The 26,095-nt window shown below is 36.7% G+C and overlaps 1 protein-coding gene across 1 annotated transcript in view; it reads right to left on the bottom strand.

Moving 5' to 3' along the window:
• The window catches only part of LOC124794997 (roquin-1), a 251,544-nt gene that overhangs the window by 69,170 nt on the left and 156,279 nt on the right, over positions 1 to 26,095 (bottom strand). The window contains 3 exon segments of the mRNA XM_047258752.1: positions 7,406 to 7,626; positions 7,784 to 7,929; positions 21,792 to 21,920. Coding sequence (XP_047114708.1) covers positions 7,406 to 7,626; positions 7,784 to 7,929; positions 21,792 to 21,920 — 496 coding nt within the window.

Here is a 26,095-nt window from a genome sequence, read left to right on the forward strand (position 1 = left end):
CTGACCCTTGTGGAACCCCATTCTTGATAGTTCCCCAGTTTGAGGAATGTGCTGATCTTTGCATGTTACGAGAACTACTTATTTCAACTTTCTGCACTCTTCCAGTTAGGTACGAATTAAACCATTTGTGCACTGTCCCACTCATGCCACAATACTTGAGCTTGTCTAGCAGAATTTCATGATTTACACAATCAAAAGCCTTTGAGAGATCACAAAAAATCCCAATGGGTGGTGTTCAGTTATTCAGATCATTCAAAATTTGATTGGTGAAAGCATATATGGCATTTTCTGTTGAAAAACCTTTCTGGAAACCAAACTGACATTTTGTTAGTACTTCATTGTTACAGATATGTGAAGCTACTCTTGAATACATTACTTTCTCAAAAATTTTGGATAAAGCTGTTAGAAGGGAGATTGGACGGTAATTTTTGACATCAGATCTATCCCCTTTTTTATGCAAAGGTATAACAATAGCATATTTCAGTCTATCAGGGAAAATGCCCTGTTCCAGAGAGCTATTACACAGGTGGCTGAGAATCTTACTTATCTGTTGAGAACAAGCTTTTAGTATTTTGCTGGAAATGCCATCAATTCCATGTGAGTTTTTGCTTTTAAGCAAGTTTATTATTTTCCTAATTTCAGAGGGAGAAGTGGGTGAGATTTCAATTGTATCAAATTGCATAGGTATGGCCTCTTCCATTAACAGCCTAGCATCTTCTAATGAACACCTGGATCCTACTATATCCACAACATTTAGAAAATGATTATTAAAAATATTTTCAACTTCTGACTTTTTGTTCGTAAAGTTTTCATTCAATTTGATGGTAATACTGTCTTCCTCTGCTCTTGGTTGACCTGTTTCTCTTTTAATAATATTCCAAATTGTTTTAATTTTATTATCAGAGTTGCTGATTTCAGACATGATACACATACTTCTGGATTTTTTAATAACTTTTCTTAATATAACACAGTAGTTTTTATAATTTTTGATAGTTTCTGGGTGACTACTCTTTCTTGCTGTCAGATACATTTCCCTTTTCCGGTTACAAGATATTTTTATACCCTTAGTAAGCCATGGTTTGTTACAAGGTTTCTTACGAGTATATTTAACTATTTTCTTGGGGAAGCAGTTTTCAAATGCATTTACAAGAATGTCATGAAATAAATTATATTTTGAATTGGCATCAGGTTCACGGTACACCTCATCCCAGTCTAACTGCTGTAGGCTTTCCCTGAAATTTGCAATTGTTAAATCGTTGACTGAACGTACTACTTTGGAGGACTGTTTAGTATTGCTGAATGGAGCTATGTCATATATTGTAACTAGCTGTGCACCATGATCAGAAAGACCATTCTCAACAGGCTGAGCATTTATCTGGTTAAACTTATCTTGGTCTATAAAGAAATTATCTATCAGTGAGCTGCTATCCTTTACCACCCGAGTAGGAAAATCAATAACGGGTGTCAAATTGAAAGAACCGAGTAATACTTCAAGGTCATTTTTCCTATTACCCTCTTTCAGAGAATCTACATTGAAGTCCGCACAAATAATAATTTGCTTCCCCGTCTGACAGATAGCACAACAAGGAGTCCAAATTTTTCAGAAATAGATGAAAATTTCCTGATGGGGACCTATATACAGTTACAATTATAAATATGCCTTTATTTAATTTAAGCTCACAGGCACATGCTTCTATATGTTTCTCTACACAAAACTTTTATGTTTCTATACTTTTTGCACAATGATAACTTTTGACATATATGGCAACTCCTCCTTTCTCCATATTTTCTCTCATTACATGTGCAGAGAGCTTATATCCACTTACATTTACCTTATCCATATCAGTAACAATGTGATGCTCAGACAGGCACAGTATATCTATTTCATCCTCAGCTTCTAAATCTTCTAAACAAACCAGAAGCTCATCTACTTTATTCTTTAAACTCCCAATATTTTGATGAAATATACTTACATATAGCCATTACTGAATACTTTGTGTACTCTGCTTTGTTATGTGCTGTGTAATAATTGTTCTTTCCTTTACTTATTTTGAAATGAGTGTAGAGAGTAATTTTGGTCTTCACGGGGTTTGAATACAATTCTAACAACACCAGAAGGGATCAGTGATCCGTTGTTGTTGTTGTTGTTGTTGTGGTCTTCAGTCCTGAGACTGGTTTGATGCAGCTCTCCATGCTACTCTATCCTGTGGAAGCTTCTTCATCTCCCAGTACCTACTGCAATCTACATCGTTCTGAATCTGCTTAGTGTATTCATCTCTTGGTCTCCCTCTATGATTTTTACCCTCCACGCTGCCCTCCAATACTAAATTGGTGATCCCTTGATGCCTCAGAACATGTCCTACCAACCGATCCCGTCTTCTGGTCAAGTTGTGCCACAAACTTCTCTTCTCCCCAATCCTGTTCAATACTTCCTCATTAGTTATGTGATCTACCCATCTAATCTTCAGCCATTGCCAGTCTACATTTTATATCCTCTCTACTTCGACCATCATCAGTTATTTTGCTCCCCAAATAGCAAAACTCATTTACTAGTTTAAGTGTCTCGTTTCCTAATCTAATTCCCTCAGCATCACCCGATTTAATTCGACTACATTCCATTATCCTCGTTTTGCTTTTGTTGATGTTCATCTTATATCCTCCTTTCAAGACACTGTCCATTCCATTCAACTGCTCTTCCAAGTCCTTTGCTGTCTCTGACAGAATTACAATGTCATCGGCGAACCTCAAAGTTTTTATTTCTCCTCCATGGATTTTAATACCTACTCCGAATTTTTCTTTTGTTTCCTTTACTGCTTGCTCAATATACAGATTGACCAACATCGGGGAGAGGCTTCAACCCTGTCTTACTCCCTTCCCAACCACTGCTTCCCTTTCATGGCCCTCGACTCTTATAACTGCCATCTGGTTTCTGTACAAATTGTAAATAGCCTTTCCGTATGACCATTATATCAACACTGCTTTCACAGAACACAGAGGTAGACTGTCACCCCTGTGAGACACAGATTCTTCTCCTCTTGACTGGCCTCAGTTTGCGTTTGTTTACATCCACAGTCGACTGTCAGGATATAGTGTCCAAGCTATACTGTTACTAATGTGTAACAGTAGCTTCCAACCATACCGAGAGTGCACATAACATGGAGAAGGAAGGACAGGATTTAAAGCTCTGTTGATGAGGTGATTATAAAACTGAGTACAAGCTTTGATAGGACCAGGAAATCATCTATATTCTTTCCAAAGGAAATTGTCCTGGTGATTTAGCAGAACCACAGAAAATGTGAATGTGCAGACAAATATTTAAAACCCACTCCTCCTGAATGCGAGCCCACAATATTAACCACTGCAGTACCATGTTTGCTAACAGACAGTACGAAGCAATAGTTCAGAGAGCGACACTAACGAGAGAGGTGAAGGGAAGATGAGGGGAAATTTTTTGTGTAGATTTCTTTCTATTATTGTTTCTTCCGAGTCTTCAATTTCTCTTTACATCTTTTCTTTTTAGCATACGAGCTTTGTGAATATGAATTTTTTTTTCTAATGTTGGAGTTTCTGTGTGATCTTCCTTTGTTCTTTGTTATGAATTTCATATTCTATTCACAATTCACAGGCTTGTTGCTTTCTTTTACTAAATGGTTTGTAAAGGTGGAATGCATACTTATCACACTGTGGACCAATTATGTTTACAAATCATCTTGAGTGTTGCTGCATGGTAGGGGATTCTTACAAGACCGGATTGACATACGACACTGAAAAACTTCAAAGCCAGTTCATGTTGTAGTACCATTCAAGAGGAGAGATAGTCATGTATATGATAAGAGAGTTGGGGCTGTAATCATCAGAACAAAGCCATTTCTAGCAGTGGCAAGATATTTTCACAAAATTACAACCACCACTTTTCTCCTCCAAAACCAAAAACATTTTTCTGATTTTGCTATTTTGTCAAAAACTGACATTTTGAGCCTGTGTATAAAATATGGGTTGACTATTACACAAAAGTTTACAGCAACCAGCCACTTTTTACAATGCTATTTATTTATTTAAAGAGTGCCATTACTGATTTCTACCTGACAGGTTCATGTTTCGGTTACTTAAAATGAAGAATCCTTCCCATTATGTTCCAGTGCAACATCTTCCCTTTAATAATAACAATTTGTTTACATCACTTCAAATCATTCTGAGGCACAATTACAGTTAAGAACACATTGTCTCACATCTTGTTTTTGTTGTAGGGCACAACCACCCCAAAAAAATTTTGTCAGGTGAGGAAACAAAAGGCGAAATCTAATGTAAAATGTGAACTAGCCATCTGAAGATGAACCTGTTGGCTCGAAACCAGTAACAGTGCTGTTTAAATAAATAAATAACATTGTAAAAAGTGGCTGGTTGCTGTAATTTTCTGTGTAACAGTCAACCTATATATTTCTGATTTCTGCCTATACAAGATGAAACGACCAACTGTGATGAACTAAGAGATATCAGAGCTCGCACAAAGATTTAGGTGTTCATTTTTCCCCACATGTTATTAATTAAAGATTGGAAAGTCAAGAAATAGACTGACACTTGTTCTAAGAATCCCCTGCCAACAAATAGGTGTGAATTGTGGAGTAATAAGGTAAATGTTGATATAACGGTGTATCATTTCAGAAAACAGTTTCTGTGTTAAGGAACAATAATTGTTAATATGGAAAGCCCTTGCTCATTTAAAAGCATTCACATGTCCTCTGGCTTCAATTTGTCCTTTGAAGGTAACATTGCAAGGAAAGGAATATCATGAAACTTTGACCCATAATATCACATACCCATATCCTACATTTAAAAATTGGTTGAAAGGTGAAGGGTAGGCCACATTGAACCCTATCACACTCTTGCATTCCTGGAGTAATTTGCCACCTGCATCACACTAATGTTTATGGGCTGGCAGCAACAGGATGTCTGAAATACTGATTGATTTCTTGTGACTTATTAATGTAGGTTTCTTGAAACAATCCTCATCAATGTCTAGTAATCTCAATTGTTGAAGCCTGGTTTATTGGTCTTTGTTAAATATGTCATGCCACAGGTAAATTAAGTTCTTGTACATTTGTACACTGCTTGTCTCAATACCCCTATCGTGTTTGCAATCCTTGGTATCTGAGCTGCTTCAACCAGTATCAGGAACCTCCCTCCATTACACATTACACTCGCTCATCATATAGTGGAAGCATGAAGAAGTTGGTAATCACAAAAAACCAGGAGTTAAACACTATAACTCCCCCCCCCCCCCCCCCCCCTCTATATGTGCACATGTTCAGTGCTTTAAGGAAGCACCTGAAAAGAGTGCTACCTTTACCCTCTTGTCCTCAAGTCTATTGACTGCTCAAAGCTTCATCTAAATGGTGAGTGGTTGAATTTACTCATACCATTGTTTGCATTCATTCCACATCCACAATCTTTGTCGTTAATCATCAGAAGTCCCTCATTTCATCCCATTATGTCTTCTCAACTGCGCAGATGGAGTCATAATACTCTCCAAATTGTCCAAATAACTAATGGCAGTCACAGTGCAGTATTAATATGCCACATACATATACTGTATTTGAATTCTTTATGAGATTCAAATCACCTTACAACTGTCTGCTTCTCTTAAAATATTTTATTATGTTATATTCCACAACACAACTGGGCAAAGAACAATTCCTTAGCCTTTCATTATTTGTCTCCATAAGAACTGATACTAGCACAAGTGAGATCACTTATTTTATCTTTCTTACGAGTTACAAATCAGGTTTCTTGTTTACCTGCACACAAATAAGAATAATTAATTGTCGTTTATTCTCACTTAACTATATACTCCAGTTATTATTGCACAATATCAATTAAGAGTTTTTATAGGCTCTTTACTTCAACATCAAGCATTTGCTGCCATTTCTTAACAGGCACTATTATTTGCTATATGTTTGAACTGCAGACAATTAACAAAAATAAGCTTACTCTTTTGGACCCCCCCCCCCGGACGTAGCAGGTTTTCCAACGGGCAAACTATGTTGCACTGGCTCAGTTTCAGTCTGAGACAAGAGACAGCATCTCAAATTTGTCAGTAAGAGTTAGTGGTATAATATCATGACTTTTCACTCACAATCAAATCAACAAGCAGTAATAGCTCATGTATTTCCTGGAGTCGAGACAGTACCCATGGATGAGGATGGTAGATGAACTACCTTTGTTAAGCACGACTCTCAGTAATCTGCCTAAAACACCTATTTGCAATGCCTCCCAATCACTCGACAGCAGTCTGGGAACTTCCAGCTTCTTATCAAAAACTCATATTTTACCGGAGAACAGCAGCCACAGAGGGAATGCATTCTGGTTGATGCAATGTTTTTCTGAGCAGGACACAAATAACTATAGATTAACCTCACTGATTCTCTTAATTTCAGCATGTTTTACTTTACAAGGATTGAAGCTGCACTTTGAGAATTGATTAATTGTTTCCTAGTGAGAGAAAAACCTGAGATAAAATCTACCGATTCCTTGAAACTGATTTTTTCTCTCTAACTTTTATCAAGATCATGCTCACTAACAACCTAAATACACACTGAAATTGGGGTGTAATGATTTCTGAATGACAATATTTTTGTCAAAATTTTAAGAAGCACAATACAATTTACAACTGATAATATAGTAAAAGTTTTTGCTGCACTCACAATTATTTGAAAGATAATGAAGAAATGATATGAACAATAAAAACATTAGAATGTAGAATTCTGAATAGGATACAGAATTTCAAATCGCATCTGTCTGACGTGCAGCCCCAAAAAAGGGAAAAGTCAAAAGTCAGGTTATGTATACGTAAATAAATGTTCACATACATGATTTTTATTTAGCATATTGCAAGACTTCAAAATAGCCTGAATTTTGAAATATGATATCTCATCCATAAGCACACCAAGTTATTAAAATTTTTAGACAGCAGCAAAAATGATGATGTAATTACTGTAATTAATGTTGTCATAGACAAATCTAGTGAGCCCCTTCATCTAAAGAACTTCTTGTTGAAATGTATGCACATGGTTGTCACTTGAATTCACCAAATGCTTGATTTTGAAGAAACTCGTCACAGTCTAAGGACACATCTCTATTACAAATAAAAATTATACACTACTATGCCACAATAGACAGTTCCTTAGTAATATAAAGAATTTTGTTTCTTTAGAACCTTGATAGTACTCAACGATGCGTCACTCGCACAAATATCAAACTAAACAAAAAGGACATGAGCATTCTTTTCTAATTTTTGAATTATGCACAGAAGTGCCTTGAGATCGAAAACTGAGACTACAGGTTTAATTATACAAGGACAGTAATAAAGAAATAAATAGTAATAATAAACAACATCATCATCATTTACCTTGTGTGGTACTGAAGTACCAAGAAGCAACAGGGCTAGCAGCAGGTACTGGACGGCGTACCATTGGGGTTGAGATTGTTCCATCACCAAAAGATGAAGAAACCTGTACTGAACTACTGGGACGTAGGATTGCCTTTGACATTCGAGAAATTGGTCCATACTTGCTGACTATGGGTGGATCAAATGGGATGAATTCATCATCTGCAAGAATTGAATCTGACCTGTAAGTAACATGGATAAAATTTTTTATTAAAAACAAGTAATCAACCACATAACCCAAAATACTGATCATTAATTTTTATTTATTTATATTTATTCCAAGGGCCATATTTTTTATGTTCATGTCTCTTTGCATTCAGATAGTGGAGAGAGATTTACCTGTAGAAAGCAGCAGGCTGTGTAGCTGTGGAAATGTGGCTAACCTGAGAACCACTTCCTCTTCCTGTGTGGAGAATTCCTCCAGATGTCCAAATGGAATATGTTGATGTGCACACATCATTGTCAGTGTTTGGGAATGAAGTTGTCTGCAACCATAAATTGATGCAAATACAATTTTTTTCAGTAATCGAGGGAGTGGAAGAAAAACAGTCAGCATAAGACTGAAAAACAATGCTTATGGCTGAGGCTCTCACAACATTTATTCAAGCTATAGCAATCACAAGCATCATGCAGTAAAAGATATATGCAGTAATTCTGAAGGCCATAACATAACAAACTAGTAAAGTTATTGTATATAACATATTATATTTAGGATTATGAAATATTTCTAGTCACTCAGCAACCTGATTTGAATTTATTTGAAATTTTAAATACAAACCACTCATAAATAACCTTAACATTCATATAAAATCTTATCCTGTAAGTGAACCTTGCATTATCTGGAAGTCATACTAACATTCACATATTCATAGCAGGCACAATTAATACTAAACTATAATTGTCAATTAAGAGCTGACTGGCTTTTCAATACGGAAGAACTAAGAATACATGCAGCACAACAAAACTGCCTTTGAACTTATCCTGGCCCTTCAGGAAAATTGTATATTCTTCATAACGGCACTCGCACATGTGCAGGAGAGTGGACTAACATGGCAGAAAGAAATGTCGCAATTGAAAGCATGACATCTTTTGAAAACTGTGACCACTTTTAGTACAGTGGAGGAGGGAAAAAAAACACACTTTTGGACAAAGTGCATTTTATAGCTCTAGTTTTATATCTGAAAATAACTTGGATACCGGATCAGACGTTAGTGAGACACCCAGGAAGTTTTTAATTTTTTTAATTACAAAAACTGATGTATCTGTTGCTGTGAAACTGCATAATAATAGAATTCCTTGGGAGTGGGGATGGAAAACCAGCTGAAATCTGAAGAAGTTTTGGAAGAGAAGGATCAATGTCAAAGACATTAATATATGAATAGTGTAATGCCTGATGAAACAAGCTATATTCTTAGAGGTTATTTCTTGTTGCCTCGGAGTAAAGCATACCCTACCCAATGGCAGTTCACTAGTCTTCAGACATTTCTACAACTGGTGGTAACAAATTTAATTTTGATCTTCACAGATGGGCAAATGGTGAAGTGCGAGTGAAGAAATATGTCTCAGGCATAGATTTCTATGTTACAACAACTGCTGTAAATACTGGTCTATGACAATGCTCTGAAGACCGCTAATTAATGTAGACATACTATAATGCTATGGAGGGTTAAATTCTTTGAAGAGCACAGTTAGGGAAGAAAGTGTTATAGGAAGAAGATTAAAGTTTTTCACTAAGGTGGTGTTGAATCATACAATATTTTGCGCAATGAGGTGCACTCACTCATACATACAAAGTATGGAATAAAGCAAAGTGAAATAAGGCAAAGGAAAGTAATACGAATGAAAATAAAATACTGTAATAGAAATAGACAAAGAAAACATGGAACAAATACCTTAGTAATGACCCAACATAAAATTAAATTGTAACTGAACTATCAAGGATACAAATCAATTCAAGGATACAAATCAATTCAAGGATACAAATCAATTCAAGGATACAAATCAGTTCACAATATAAGACTTAAAACTGCTGCCAAGGCTTGGATGGTGAGGTTTTGCACTTACTGCTAAGCATTTAATAAGCCTTTTATGTTTACCAAGGGTTGGGATTTGTACAAGTGATCTTTGGTTGATGAGTACAGAGCGCCAGAAAATGTAGACCGCTGCCAAAGTCAATAACAGACAAAACAAAAGCATCGGTATGTATTGCTGGTAATTCTCTTGTAGCTTCCACAGAAATGGAAGATATTGGGGAAGTCAGCTACTGAGATGTTCATGAAGAAAACTCAGTAATATATGATACCCTCTTTATCCATTTGTGTATATTTGTTGTTTTCTAATTTAATTTTGATTGATTTCAAAGTAACAAGGCTCTATTTTCAAGCACAGGAACTGGTATCCATCTGATGCACATGTAACAAATGGTATGAAAACTCTTCAACTCAACAGCCAGGTTGATGCTTTTACAAAATAGTTTATACAGAAACGGATAAGCAGTTCCCTTATGTTCACATGATATATTTGCATATATACACTGATTCCTCCAGTCTTATGCCTGAAGAAGATGGCTTGTTGCTTCAAAGTTAGTATCAATTAAATTGGAAAACAATCAAGCATACTGATATACAAATGGGAATACATAGTATTTATTATCCTCTGTCAATTGATGATTATTCCCATTCCCATTTTACTTGTGAATGGAGTGAGAGAAAAATGACTGCCTGTATGGCCATGTACATAAATAGTAATTTTTACGTTGGGTCCACAGCTACATTGAAGTTATCGAAAGAAGTTATTTTCCCACCTGAGGCTATTATCTATTTGCACACTTCATTTAATTTGCAACTAGCTAATTTTGCCACTTTGGGCATTGTTAAAACACATCATAAAAGAAAAGTAAAGGAAATGTTTTCCAACACATACACATCTACAAAGCAGTAAAGCAGAGTATGTGTTAGTCCGTTATGCAATTGATAAGAGTACAATGTTTGGAAAGACAAATGTTTCAGAACAATCAGCTCACTGCAAATGTGATGTCACACAAAACAACCTACATGTTCTCTTATTACCTACAGAGCATGGAAACTGGGCTTTGGAACAGGGAAAAAAATCACTTGGCCACATTCAACACGGTATAAGTATTTTTTAATGTACAATATCAATATAATTGTGTTCACTTGTAGCCTTTCAGTGAAGTCTCTCTCACCAGATGTATCACTTTCCAGAAAAGTAACTGTCCATGCAACAAGGCCAAAACGATGCTCAGTGATGAATATTGAGATGATGAATTCTTGCTGATGCCGTGGTACTCACTTCATCACACTATAAAATGCACCAATGATGTCATTAAAGATGAACCAAGTGTTCATCAACCACCATGTTGTGATCTAAAAGGATTCTATGACACGTGCATGAACACTTTCGACTCCAAGCCCTTACAGGCTGTAATGGTAGTTTTTAGAAGAAAAAGATGATGACTTAATTATTTTTCAAGCACTCAAATGTGGCAAAACAATTTTAGTACTCCACAGAATTTGCTAATAGTTTCTCTTCATAGCTTTCTAACACTCCATTAGTTAAAATGATACCACCAAGGAAATTTTAAATTTATAAAACTCTAGTAATATTATTGTGCACAAACAACTGAAAATATTGTTTGTGTATTAGTTCTACATTAATGTTTGATTCATGACCCTCAATCATCTTTGATCACAATGTGCCTGGCCTCGTGCACATCCGCATTCAGTGTGTCAATTTTACAATCAATTATTACCATGATAACCAAAAATTCTGCAGTGAACATAAATAACGAACAGGGAAGTGGTGAAGGGGAGAGAGGATCAAGAGCTAGGTGAGAGAGGGTTAGCATGAGACAATGATATGGATAATGCACCACTGACTGCTCGACTTAGGTAGGGAGAGGTATTTGAGTGTTCCACACACTGGTTTAGGGAGTGTGGCACTGGTAAAATAGGAGATTTACCAATGTGAAATGTGAAATTGGAGCAATAACAGAGTGGATGAAAGTCCTTCAATCTATAAGCATGACTACAATTGGGGATAGGGGCTCACAGTGAAGTAGTAACTTTTTCGAAACTGGTTGCTAGGAACGAGAGGGAATGATGAAGTATATACAGGAGTGGTGATTCAGGCCAGGAAGATTGCAGAACCAAAGAATGTGCAGTAGGAACTGGTCCCAACCGTGTAGCTCAGACCTGCTGGTGTTGGGAGAAAAAGAAATGAGGGGTGGCAGGGGAGGGAGGAATCATACTGGCACAGGTTATGAAGGATATTTTTGTAACTGATCACAATGTGTTCAGCACTCTAGATGCATGGCCAATGGATGGTCAAATCAGTCCTCAATGACAGTTTGTAACATGTCATTAATACTGATTGACAGCTAGTTGGTGTGTCTTCACACATAAAAGGTTGTGCCATAGTTACAGGGGAATTCATATATGACATGGCTGCTTTCACAGATGACCTTGTATTTGATAATGAATTTAGTATTGTTCTTGTTGCTTTAGGGTAGTCAATGGCTCGGTTAATAGTACTCTTCCAAAAAATTAATAAAAACTGTGCAGCTAAGGAACAGAAACAAACAGCAAAAAGTAAAAATATTACATTATTAAGAAATACAAAAATAATTTAAATCAGAAAATAAAAGAAAAATATAACTAAAATATACTAACTTTAATGCATAGTAGTTAGAATCTGTGTAAGAGGGGGCAGGGACTTCTTCCTATCAGTTTGGGTATCAGATTTGTTCCCCCCACATAATTTTACGAAGCATTTGACATTGATAGTGTCACCACCCAAAATAGAGACCATATATCACCAGCTAAATTACTTGAAGCTACTTTGTCATCATATAAACCCCCATTCAATCAAAATGAGATACACTGATAGTGGTGATCAACATTCTAATGCCTCTTCTTAACAGAAGAGGAAGCTGTGGCTGTAGGACCATACCTTGAATGGAAGGATGCTAGAATTACCTCATTTGGATACAGGTAGAGATACACCACTGCTGAGTGGTCGGTTTCACCAGGTGAAGTATATTTTCTCTTACTGCCATGGCACGCTCTTTCCCACTCCTCCATAACTTTATTTCTTACCGAGGACACCATCGAATTCAAGCAAATAGTACATTTCATTATCACACTTCCCTCACAAGCCTCTCTAGCTGCTGCAACTATAGCTTCTGGCACTCAGCAGAGTGACATATATTTATGCTGTTATTGGAGAGAAATGAGGATGCCCTGAGCAAACATTTATGCTGGGCACATTTACAAGATAGTTTGGAGAGCACTAAGAGAATTAAAACAGGCAAAACATTCAGTGCATGAGGATCACATGTAATTCTCTTAGGTTTTAAAGACAAAGCAGACTACCACGCTTCCTGCTACTACAGAACATTCACTTACATGTTTAACAGAAAGATGCCAATAGAAGCAATCTGCTGTACTTGCCTTCTCATATGAGATGTTTAAAAATTATAATGGGTCTACTGATTAACTGAAGTGCCTGCTAACTTTAACTCTGTGGAAGAACCCTCACTTTCACTATACCTTATTCCAGCACAATCTGCTCCATCTGGATCTATACTGACTTTGTGGCTTGCAGATGATTACTGCACACTCTCTCTGCTATTGTGTGAGAAACTATGAAAAATTCAGGAGACCTTGTGCCCAATTTATCTTCAAAAGTTGTTTTTGGGTAGCTGGATGAAGCTCGCTGGTTTCTGCACATACGGTAAGGGTAGGGCTTCTTTTATACGTTCCAGCTGAAAGTCTGGTGAGTCCACGATGTACTGCATTCGGGATTTTGAAATAAGAATATCAGACCATCCCCACAGAATCAACACTCACAATCTAGTCAGACCTGGTGAAATGTTTAGTAAAATTCTATTAAACTTAACCTTTCAGTACCTCACATCTACCAGTGGGATCAGAAATTTCTGACTGTTGTGGAAATTGAATATGATGACCATATCTCACAACTGTGGCAGTTAATATTTATGAAATGGGGCTGAAATTGACGGAGACTGCTTTCTCAATGCAAAACAAAGTTTGTCATGTGACCCATTTATCTAACTTCTGAAAAGTTAACTGTAATTGCCGAGTTGTCACTGTGGGTCTGGGGGAGAACAATATATCATTAAATCGTTTGCAAATTATGAGCTAGCCAACAGTCTTCTTGCTGTGCTGGTTATGCTGTTAATAACAACAACTAAGATGGTGCTGATTGACATTTTGCTCTCTGGGCCATGAAGGACCCTAGTGCAGTTTCGTAGGTTTGGTGGAAAATGGCATACTACTATGGGTGAAGAGGGTGGTAGTAATGGGAAATAGCTCTCATTTCAGGACATGATGAAAGGTGGTTGAAAATCTGTCTGAGAATGTAGATCAGGTGCTCCATTACAGGCTGATACATGGTTGGTTAGTGTGAGAATTATGCATCAGAAAGGTTATTGCATCCTAGACCTGTTTGTGCAGCAGCTTTGAGAATTATGCCTACTGTGAAGACTTTGGTGAGTTATTTACAAAACCCTGAGAGGATTACCACCACTGCAGATACACTATTCATTGGTGAATAGATTTTACAGAAAAGACTGTTGGTGGTTTTGGTATGGATAAAGGTTTTGTGGCGTGATCAGACAAACAGAGATTAATGTTCACTCAACCTGTTTAACTCAAGACAGATCTTCACCCTAAATAGGCCAAAGCACTGACAAGGGAACATTCTGAGGTCTCAATAAACGATCTTGATGAAAACTGGTGGGTGTGAGAGGGAGCTAAATAGTGCAATACACATTTTTTTCTTTGTGCCCAATTTCACTTCTAAGTGGTAACCCACCCCAAAGGGTAATTTGGCATTTTAGGTTTAGAGGGAACATCTTTGAAATAATGATATATAAAAATGGTTTTCATATAAAGTTCATATGTAATTAATGTTCTCAAAAACTGTATAATCAACCTTTGCAGTAATCTGAAATTCTCCAAAATACCCCTGCATCAATTAATTCTGAAAAATGCCACATAAATCCCTGTATAAAAAAGCTGGTTTCAAAACACAATTTTTGGAAAATAAGTTGTACACAATGTGCTAACTGAGTATTTTCAACATACTCTACAATTCTAATTATTCATTCTACTTATATTTGTTTTAAGTTTTAAATTATTATTGGCAGTGTGGCTTCACTTGCCTGAGACTGCAGTCGTGTGTGTAGGACGCATTTACATTTTGTGTGTGTGTGTGTGTGTGTGTGTGTGTGTGTGTGTGTGTGTGTGTGTGTGTGTGTCGTCTATTATTGGCAACGGTTTTACTGGCTGAAAGCTTAATTTGTGACAGTCTTTTTGTTGTGCCTATCTGCGACTCAGCATCTCTATTATATGGTGAGTAGCAACTTTCCTTTTCACAATATTGTTACATTCCATCCTGGATTTTCCATTGTTTGATTTATTTTATATTTTTAGTTGTTTATTTTTTTAGTTTACTGTTTCAGGTACATGTGTTTCATTAATTGAAAATAATAGGTACCAATAGCTCATTATTATGATAGAAAACAATCACAGTAATGATCATCTGTAAAGAAATGTTTAATTATTATTATTATTATTATTATTATTATTATTATTTTACAATCACACAGGTACAATGAACAAAATTTCTTCACATAATACACACAACAGAGAAAACAATATAAAACGAAATTCAGCAGGATTTCAAATTGTCATGGGTGATTATCTAAATATCCTGATTTGTATCAGGCATATTTCAGTAAATTGGTAGAGCTTGGCAAAGAGAACTGATTATGTACTAATGACTGCAACATGATTACATGGTTTCTCAAGTGCATATTGACATCATAATTATTCAACAGAACTAGATCTGAAAGCCTTCTCGCAAAATTCTTCCAACATAGAAAGCTGATACATCCCACAGTCGAATGTGTGCTGTTGAACCTATGGGATCACCAGACGAACAAATTCCTTGGCCTCAGGTATGATGCTCTCAACAATACACACATTTCTTCCGACCTGGGAAAAAAATATCTTTCAAATATATTTTGACATGGTCAGTCGTTTGTTTACCAGATTTTGATGCTTTCACAAAGACATTTGAGGCTTCAAAAAATGAGTCTAGAATTTTCGGTCCAAAACCACCACCATTAGTTTCTTTTAAAACTGAAAATGCAGGTGGTCAGTGAATAAAAAAAGAACATTTTGAGCATTGTACCTGAGGATAAAAATTATCTGGTGATCTCAAAGGGCTTGACACCACAGGTACAGTTGTGGAATGTATAGAGCTTTTGATGTTGGAAGAACTTCGTGAGATTTTCAGATATAGTTCTGTTGAATGAGCATGATGTCAACTCCGTTTGAGAAACAATACACTCAAGCTGCAGTCACAAGTACAAAATCAACTCTCTTCGCCAAGGCTTACTAATGTACTGAAATATGCCTGATACAAATCAGGATATTTAGAGGATCACCTGCAACAATTTTATCTTCTACTGCCTTTTTTAATATTGTTTTCTCTGTTGTGCATATCACATGATAAAAGTTCATTAAGTTTAACGTGTATGGTGTAAAAGAACCAATGTTTTAAGCATTTCCTTACAGATTATCATTACTGAAATTATTTTCTATCATAATAATGACTTGTATATTACTTCCAATCAACAAAATACATGTATGTGATACGGTATTTGCAAAAAAAACAAAGAAAACATGAATGTAATATGTGAAATAACAATTTAAAACATAAAACAAATATAAGTAAAAAAATAATTAAAATAGTAATGAATGTTTAAACATTTTAATTATGTATTTTGAAAATACTCTGACAGCACAATGTGCACAGTTTATTTTCCAAAAATGAAGCAGCTTCATTACACAGTGTTGTATGTGGCTTCAAGCTTCTCTCATTTGTGTTTTAATAGAAGTTTTCAGTTTTCAAAATTAATTAATGATGGTGGGGTATGTTGTAAAATTTCAAACAATTAAAAAAATTGATTTTACAGTTTTCAAGAGCATTAATTATGTAGCAACTTTTATATGAAAAACATTTTTTATATATCATCGTTTTGGGTATTCCCTCTAAACCTAAAATGCCTAATTTTGATTGAAAGTGAAATTGGGCACAAATTAAAATTGTGCATTGCACTATTTAACCCCTTCCACAAACCTGCCATGTGTCACCAAGGTCGTTTACTGACACTTGGGAATGCTCCCTTGTGACAGTAAGTGCTTGTTTACATGCTCTAAAGTTCAATGCAAGTCCTAAGTGTATATATTGTGTACAAGCCTTCAATCCATCAACTGTACGGCCGCCTACCTGTTCTGTTTGATTCAATTACGTAGATGGAAACTGATAAGCACATAATATGAGTGTTGAATCAATTATATGAATTACAAAAATAGTAATAGAGATAGCTGAGATCTTGAAAGCTCTCAAACAGATATGGCACATGCTCACGAAATTGCTAAGGCAGTTATTTAAACTACTTTTTTTCCAGTTACTTCTACAATCTCCATGAATGCTCATATGAATGCTACCATTCTAAGAGGTGCAACAAAATGACAAGTTCTTTGTCAGTCCTACATTACTGCAATTCTGTTTTTCTAAACTAGTTAATAAGGGTAACTGAAACGGCTTCTGCATGACAGTTGTGATCAGCTATTAGTTTAAGCTCTGCACTATGAGGTTCCATTTGCTCTGCAACTTCCAGCCACACTTATTCTTAATCTTTTGATTATGTATAGGAGGTAAACAACATGCTTACTACATATCTCATCACCCAAGGATTCCTTTTTATGTACAAGATATTATTCACACTTAAATTCTCCTATAGATTAGCGCAACCATATTTCTTTCTCCGTTGTACCTGAAGTCTCCAATAACTGTTCCCATAATTGGTCCAGTTCTCTATAATGTTACTGAAGCTTCACACTAGAACATAATTTGTTTGAACAACGTTTTTCATTGAGACAGTTAAAATTTATTCTCAGACATTGGATTTCATACGGAACTGCTGTCCTGTTTACGTACTTCGCACATGAAATGTGTGCCTTTAACAGCATGTTACACGAGGTATTATACAATGTCTGTAGTTAAACAGAACCTTCTGTTCATCAGGAATAATGGGTTCAACTTGCTGATGCAGCAAATTATCAGTAATAAAAACTAATGTACTTCACAGATCACAAGCTTTCCCAATGGTTTCAATGTTTATTTAGTTGTTATGATACTTGACCTGCTCATGTTACTCTTATGTCAAAACAAATTACTGACTTTACTAACATTGTGTATCATAAAAAAAAGAATGCTAATGAATCTATGAATCTCATTATGTCTGATTGACAGATAAAACTCATTATCAGCCAGAGTCCTATATAATGGTAAAGTGAGTTGCAGATCCTGAAGAAGAGTCCACAGCAAAGATTAGAGTACTTTTTCCAAAGGCCTTGGCTGCAGTTGTGAAATATCAGGGGCATATCATAACAGGACAAAAGCTGTAGCATACTGCTACAAGCCTGTACAGAATACTTGGATACGCCTGTTGGCGCATTATACTTTGAACATTCCGCCAATGGCATCTGTGATGGCCGGCCACCAGGGGCCACCTGCAGTGAGCCACATGACTTGTACACAGGATCCAGCATCTCCCAACCCAGCTAATAGAACCATCCTCTTTATAAGTACAGTGCAGTAGGCACTCGCTCACATATTATGTTTATATTTATTGACACTAACTGCTTGTATCAGTACCTGGATGGTTTCTTTCTTCGTGTCTTGTTCTCAACTGTTGCGTGTTTCTATGAGGAAGATGAATAAACTTTGGTTCACTGTGGCAATGTATCTTACAATATAAATGATGATGAATGTGGTGTTCCCTTCTGTGTGTTCAGTCTATCGGTTGTTCCTTCAGTTCTTCTGTCCATGGAGGCAGTGCTCCACTCCCTCCTCAAGCAACAGCTGCTATCGTGAACTTGTTGGCCACACTGACTATGTAGGCTTCCCCATCATTTGTGTACCCACTGTCGTTTCCTCTTATGACAATGTACCCAAAGCCTGGATACTTCTTTCTTGGCTTTCTCTTCAGATCTACCAGTTGTTGTACCAGTTAGCCTCTCTCCAGAAACTAGCATCATTTTTGTTCGAAGAAATGTGTTAAGTTGTTGTCAAGTTATCACTGCAACATGTGTAGTATTTCATCGTCGTCATAAACAGTACCACCAGAACTAAAGGCTTTGGGCAGCCGAGCTCCACGCCTTCAATCGCAACTGTCAATTTGTTACTGATGCTTATCATGATTCCTATGCTGATTCTATGGCCCATGACGCCATAGCTCAGTTGACTCCCGAGAATGTGGTGTGTCAAGTGCAAGAATTCATCTTTGCTGAAGTGTTAAATATTGCTCAATCTTTTGTGGTATCTCATACTAGGCATCAGCCAGTTTTCAAGGGAGGGACAGCATGGCAGCCGTAAAAACATGGCCTCCATGCTGCACTGGATAGCGATATTCCAAGCAACGACCACAGCGAAGGCAGTGCTCCCATCTTGCCCATACCATTCTGTGCAACACGAAATGGCCGTGCTGCACTGCTTGCACCAACTTTAACAAAAAAAATGGACATTTAGCATCTGTGTGTCGTTTCCAGCCCCTCCTGCAGACATGGACATCAATATTAACTGTGTGTCTCCAGTGTTTATGAAGGATACAAACCGTTTATTAAAATGTGAGTGATAGGTAAAGTGCTCAGACTACAAGTGGACAAGTGTGCAGCCATGACTTTGCTAAACTCACAAACTTATGTGGATTTGGGATGTCTTGTTATTTCCAGTTACTCAATGTCTGGCGAGTTACAAAAAGCAGCACATTTCAACTTCGGGGCAATTTCTGGCCCCCATTATATATAAATCTGTGTTTCATTCCTTGGCTATTTGTTAGTGGATGGTGCTGGTACCATAAAATTGTTTGGTCTGGATGTTTTCAGTGCTTGGTTTTTCCATGTCATATACAGTGCAAGATTCTCTGTGTTCTGAGTTCTCATCTCTTTTCTTGGATGGGTTAGGTTGTATCACTAATTTTGTGGTCCAGATTACCCTAAAACCTATGGAGCATCCATGCTTCTTCTGTGCGTGACCTATTCCAATGGCTTTGCATGATAAAGTGAAATCACAAATGGACAGGCAATGTTGTCAGGGGTCATACAGTCTATTACATTGAGAGTGACCTACCCCCTTATCATCATCATCATCATCATCATCATCATCATCTTGAACACTTTCCAGCTCCAGCCTGGGTCTGCCTGGAACATAAGCCCCACCATGTAGTCCTGTTTTCTCACCATCTTTCTGTGTTCACTCTTGTCCAGTACTCGCTTCTTTTTTGAAAACATTCCTCCTCACCTTTCAGCCATCCTCCCTTTGTCTTTGTCTTGGCCATTTCCTTTGCACCTCCATTTCTTTTATCTTATTGGGATACATCTTGTTTTCCATTCTCTTTAAGTGTCCACACCATCTTAGCCTTGATGTTTCTATTCTTCTCTGAAGGATTCCTCTATCACTATTTCCATTACCCTTTCATTCCTCAACTGGTCAGCTTCAGCTTTGATGCAACTTTGAAGTTTCAGTTAGTGCTCAATCTATCACTGACACTTACCCTTTGCCCTGTCCAGACGAGTTATAAGCTAAACTTGCCGTGTGCCAGTTTTTCTCCAAAACTGTTTTATCTGAAGCCTACTTACAGGCTCTTTTGGATTAGGAGTCTAAAAGGCTCCTTGTGATTGTTTCTCATAGTACGATACACATACCAATTTAACTGCAATGTGAAATTTTATCTTTGGGTAGCTTGCTGGAGGCAGGCTGCAAATTGGGCTGGTAGTATTACAAAAGTACAAATGTAAGCGAAAAAGGAAGAAACAAGTGGCAAGTTAGAATTTCTGGTGTCTACTCAGCAGCAAGAACAAAGGTGATAAGTCATGTTCGGTATGACAACAGCTTTTAAGGCAGCTAAATCATTTTGTTTGTGAAATCTGAAAAATGTTGACAACACATTACCTGAACAGTCATTTGCTGTTAATGAGGACAAGAGTGTTTGTCCAATACGTAAAGAGAGTGAAAGGAGAAGTTAGATAATTGATAGTCTTACAATTTCACAATTGTTTAGGAGTGCTGACAGAAACTAGAGGGAACTACCCCACAGGTTTGCAAGAAGCCGGAGTGCGGGAGCAAATAATGACATCAAAGTCCTGTGATGAAAACTTTGAGAAAAGCATAAAATTAATGGAATAGCCATGTTACACAGCAAACATAAAGAAACTATCATTATGACATTATGTGTTAGAATCAACAGTTGTGCCACATGTTGACTACACTGGTATCTTCTGATGCTAGCACCAATGCTGCTCAAACAAGGCTTCAGTTTTGGTGCAGAAAACGGCCTTGGATTGAAAAAACCACCTCTGGTAACAAAGTTTAAATATTTATTGTCTAGATGTTTATTTTACTTTTGTTAACTCGGGTGAACTCGATTTGATTTGAAACATATTAAAGATAAAGTACGTAGTACTCTGATGCATATTAAGTGTACTTTTGACAAAAACTGATTTACCAATCAAACCATTCCAAAGTGAAGTGGACTATCATTTAACATGTATTAAAATGTTATCATTAAAGAATGCATTATATTTTTCTTGAATGCCATTAAAGATGATAAAGTGACTCTCGTTACCTTTTTTTTAGGGTGGGGGTGGTGGTGGGGGGGGGGGGGGGGGTAGGGGAGAGGTTGGGTGGGATGGAGTGGAATGCAAGTCTTCAATTAACATAAAAGAATACCTTGTGCAGATGTTCCAGATTTTTATATATATGGGCCTGGTACAACACTATTTTGCATGTCTGCCCCATAAGATTTGGATACCTATTGATACTAATGTATTTACACACTTAGTTCTCAAATTGATATGGGTGGATCAATTTATAAAAACCACAGTAAATGAAGATCAGCTGGACTAGGTTCTCCCGTGTGCAAGTCCAGAGCCACCTTGCTTGGTCACGAATTCAGTGTGAATTGTTAGTGTGATGACTTAGTTGCTTTACAGATTGCTTCACTTCAAATCAACTCCTATACAACCACTTCTGCCTGGTAAATGCTGCAAAACTAGTGCCATATCTGAGATTTTACACCTGGGTCACCACACACCATACCACAGCCACCAGTTTTATATTTTAAGGTGCTAATTATGGGAATAAGTGAAAGTTTAAAAAATCGTTCAGTATATGTATTTCTTGTTTCATTTGTTAACTTTGGTGCACAACTTTTTTTTAGTACTCTTACCGCTCTGGCCTGGGAAGAAGTAGAACTGGAAATTGCTGATGCAGCAGATATTCCCACAACTTTCTCCAACTGGGAAATTATTTCCAGCTTCCTCTGATGAAGAGCTGCTAAGCTCTTGGATGTGACTTTCTATACACAAAAAAATGAGATATTATATTAATGAATTTCAAAATAGCTATCACCTATCCCCCCTCACACAGGTAAACAACAAGTTGTTGTAATACACAATGGATAAGAACAGTTGTATTCACACAAACAAATAACGGAAGCAGATCTAACAATGCCCTGTGTAATGCAATACAACATACTTGGGGCACCCTAGATGTACTATTTCCATGTTATTCTGCAGAAGAGAGGGCCACTAGTTGATTTTACACTAGGACAAATAACATCAACAGGTCATTACATGTCTCCAAAATTAGGAATAGATAAAACTGAAGGGCATAATTGATGTGTGGCATTCACAGGAGCTTTGATGATGAAGAATAAGCTTGACACAGTGGAATATTCGGTAAAAGAGAAACCACAGACACGGAAACTCTTTTAGTACCTAACATTTACAGGAGTGACATTGGTGAACAGATAATAACTATCTCGATAACTGTCACCAAGCTAACCCCTAAATTGCTACATAAAAAAATTCACACAATTTATGTTTCAATATTTGTCCCAATATTTTTCAAATATACTATTTAACATGTAGCAGCAGAATGACAGACATATGCGCAAGTTATAAGATTCACCAGCCTTTTTACTCAAAGGTTAGGAAATATTCAGGATAATAGCAGAATTTGAAAGGGTTAGAAAACTAAGGATTTCACATCAGACATTACTGGAAGGCGTGAAAACTGAAAAATGACTACATAAAATAAACAGAACATGACAATAATGGAAATAACCAACAACAAATGAAAAATAAGTACATGGTACCACTTACCTGCAGATTACTGATGGGTGGTGTGTAGGCAAAGTTATGAAAGCACACATTTATTTGTTGGTACCATACAAGTACTGATGTGAAAAGGGAGTGAACCTAGAAAGTCAATCTGATTTTCTGGTCATTTACGTGTGCTTATGTATCACTCATCATTTATCTGCAGGTGAGTAATAGTCTGACCTCATTTTTCATTTTGCATTTGTTAAAAGGAGAACAAATAATAAATTAACAATTTATGTTTAAAGGGAGAGGACCGTAAGTTAGTCCTGTGAAGCTAAGTAGCAGGTTAGGGGGGAAAAAAAGGAGGGATGAATTGTCCACAGGGTACAACGGAAACTAGGGAAAGAGGGATAAAAATAGAGAGAGACAACATAACAAAGAATACAACAGGAAGCAAAATGTAACTTCTGGGTTGCAGGGACAAAGCATATTAAATGAAGAGCAGATTTCCACATGTGAAGTAATGAAGTACATACGCTGGAAGGAAGAAATGAAATACTGACCCATATCATCCCACATTTTCTTTGCCCTTATTTTCATTGTCTTTCCAGATTCTGCACATCTTGCCACTCTACCAAGAGTTAGTAATGGAAGAATGTGCATTACATTCCACTTGAAGTGATGCTTCAACAATTTAGCCACCCATGTTGGCTTGCCAATTAAGCTGCCAGTCAGAATATGTAGATGAAACAAGCTTATTGTACTAAATATTACTGCACCATAACAGTAGGATAGTACTGGGGTGATTTGTTGCTTCCTCCCATGACCAGTAAGTCAGTATTTCACATGTAAGAAACTACTCTTCAAAATTTTTTAAGACTCCTACCTTATTTCAACTTCTTCACCTAATTTTGACATCTCCCTTCAAGTCTCTCCTCTTTCCACCAATCCACCTAGTTCATTTCCATCTATACACTTATTTTACTTATTTATTCCATTTTCGTATTCCATCTCTTCTACATTCACTGTATAGTATTTCATTTATTTAGTTTTTATTGTATATTGTTTTCTTCCATGTCACTTGTCTTTTATTTATTTCCGACTTAGTGCGTCTCTTCTACAGTCCTAATTTTCCGCTGTGGTCATCAGCAGCACTACTAACATTAACTTTACTGCTTTCAGTCTCAAAATTCTTACACCCCTCCACCCCATCAGAGGCTGCATAAGCCTTTTTTATTTTGCTACTAAAATTAGTTTTCCTTCAGCCTCTTCTTTGTTTTCTGTCAGCTGAGAGAATTTTGTGAACAAAAGCCAATGAATCTGATAACTTTTGTATGGGTTATTGGTCTGCTGCCACGTGGTTATCAGATTTTTCTTTCAATATTTAACTGCATTTTAATAATAGATTATTTTTTCTTTGCATTTCTCTACATGGCAGCTAACAAACTAAATGAAGACTGTACATGCATGCTATATGTAATACATTCATATGTTATTGGTAGGCTGTGGTGAATAAATTGGAATGGAATGGGCTTTGGCCTCAAAAATGGAACCATCCAGAATTTTACTCTCATTCCTCTGGCAACGAATTGTAGGCACTTAATGACTGGCCCATTTTACTCCCCTAATAGATGAAGAGATAACCAATGTGACAGTTTATCACTAATGATGTCATCTAAACAATGTGAGTGTGTAATTGAAGCAACAACTATCACAAGACATTGGTAATGGGCAAGAAAGGATAAATCAGTTGAATGACTGGGGATATTTACTGATTTGATTCCCAAGAATGAAAATTGTAGGCAAGTAGATGAATAAGTAAGCTGCCACCGGCATATATTTGACAACTGATACAGGAAAAAACACTGATAGGAGTTGCAAATCATTCCCACTTTTCCATTAATCTGGGTGACTTTGGAGATTCAGGAAAAACAGAAAGAGCAAAATATGCAAGAAGGCTTCATGAGAAAACATACATCACTTACATCTCATGTTCAAGAAAGACTTAATACCAGATAATAACAGCAGAAAGTAACAACTGAAAATGAGTGTTGGAATTCAGAATCCAGAGAGCATACAATACACATAATTTTCAAATTTCATTGGATTATTGTATAAGCAAATGGAAGGGAGTAAGTGATGAAGTGTGACTGAAATGTAAAGTTACAGGTGTAACAAAAACAACGTGAACATGGAAGGGTAAGAAAGCAAAACTTTGGCAGTATGAAATAAATGAATAGCTGGTCTAGTTAAGTGTCACAGATCAGTATTTCGTGGCCTCCAAGAAGGTATCACACATATAAATCAACACTGCATGCTCGTGATATAGCATGTGATACTTTTCACCTCGAACTTTTTCATGATCCATCTCAACATAACCTCTTTGGTACATATAATTTCAATGATCTATTTGGAAATACCTGATACTCTGTTATTCCTATAAGTGCCGAACAGTCCCATAAAATCAGCTCTTGGTTTGCCATCTTAAAGTTGACCAATCTGTAATTTTTTCCCAACTTGCACAATTCTGCTACTGGGGTGACTGACTTCAATTACATGGTAAGTGACATGTGGTGATGCAGTGGTTGTCTGGATTACACAGTCTGTTACCAACATCACATTTTATTCTCCACACTACTGGCAAAACTTTCTAAAGACTACTGATCCAATAACCCTCCCACCATGGTCTTTAGCTCCAGAACCTCAGCTTGTCACTTTTTCCTCAGAATATTTTTATGTAAGTACGGGACACCTAGATTTCATCACCCATCAAATCCAAAAGCAAACTCAGGATGTCTCTGCTGTCAAAATCTGTGTCTATCATAGTTTCATCAAATGCATGTATGGTTAATATTGTTGATGCTTGCTTATACAACAATATCTTGCACATATACATGGTCTACCAACTGCACTACACTTCTAAATTTCACCTGTCTCCATTCATCAAATAATTCTGTCTTGCAACCTTGATGGAATAAACAATTACTGTAAGGGTATGTAAATGACAATTGGAAATAAAAGTGTTTCATGCATAAATCTTTTTTTTTTTTTTTTTTTTTTTTTTTTTTTAATTGGTGAATAATGTATTTAGCAACAATAGAGTGAAGCACCTACAAATCATTCACCTTGATTCAGACACCATTTCCTGAGAATGGTAGGCTTTGAAACTGAATTTACTGATTTTTGTTGTTATCCCACTAAATTAAAACATCACCCCGAGAGAGAGAGAGAGAGAAAGAGAGAGAGAGAGAGAGAGAGAGAGAGAGAGAGAGAGAGAGAGAGAGAAAACAGTCTCCAAGTATCTTTATTCGCATTTGCACATAAACAGTGGAACATTCTTACCCATTAACCTAACACCTGTACATTAGCACTTTACATTCCAAGATTACAAGCCGAAAGTTTTTTCACTTTAAGCAATAAATGAATT

This window comes from Schistocerca piceifrons, chromosome 4 (assembly GCF_021461385.2).
Source record: "Schistocerca piceifrons isolate TAMUIC-IGC-003096 chromosome 4, iqSchPice1.1, whole genome shotgun sequence".
In the NCBI taxonomy this organism is placed as follows: Eukaryota; Metazoa; Arthropoda; class Insecta; order Orthoptera; family Acrididae; genus Schistocerca; species Schistocerca piceifrons.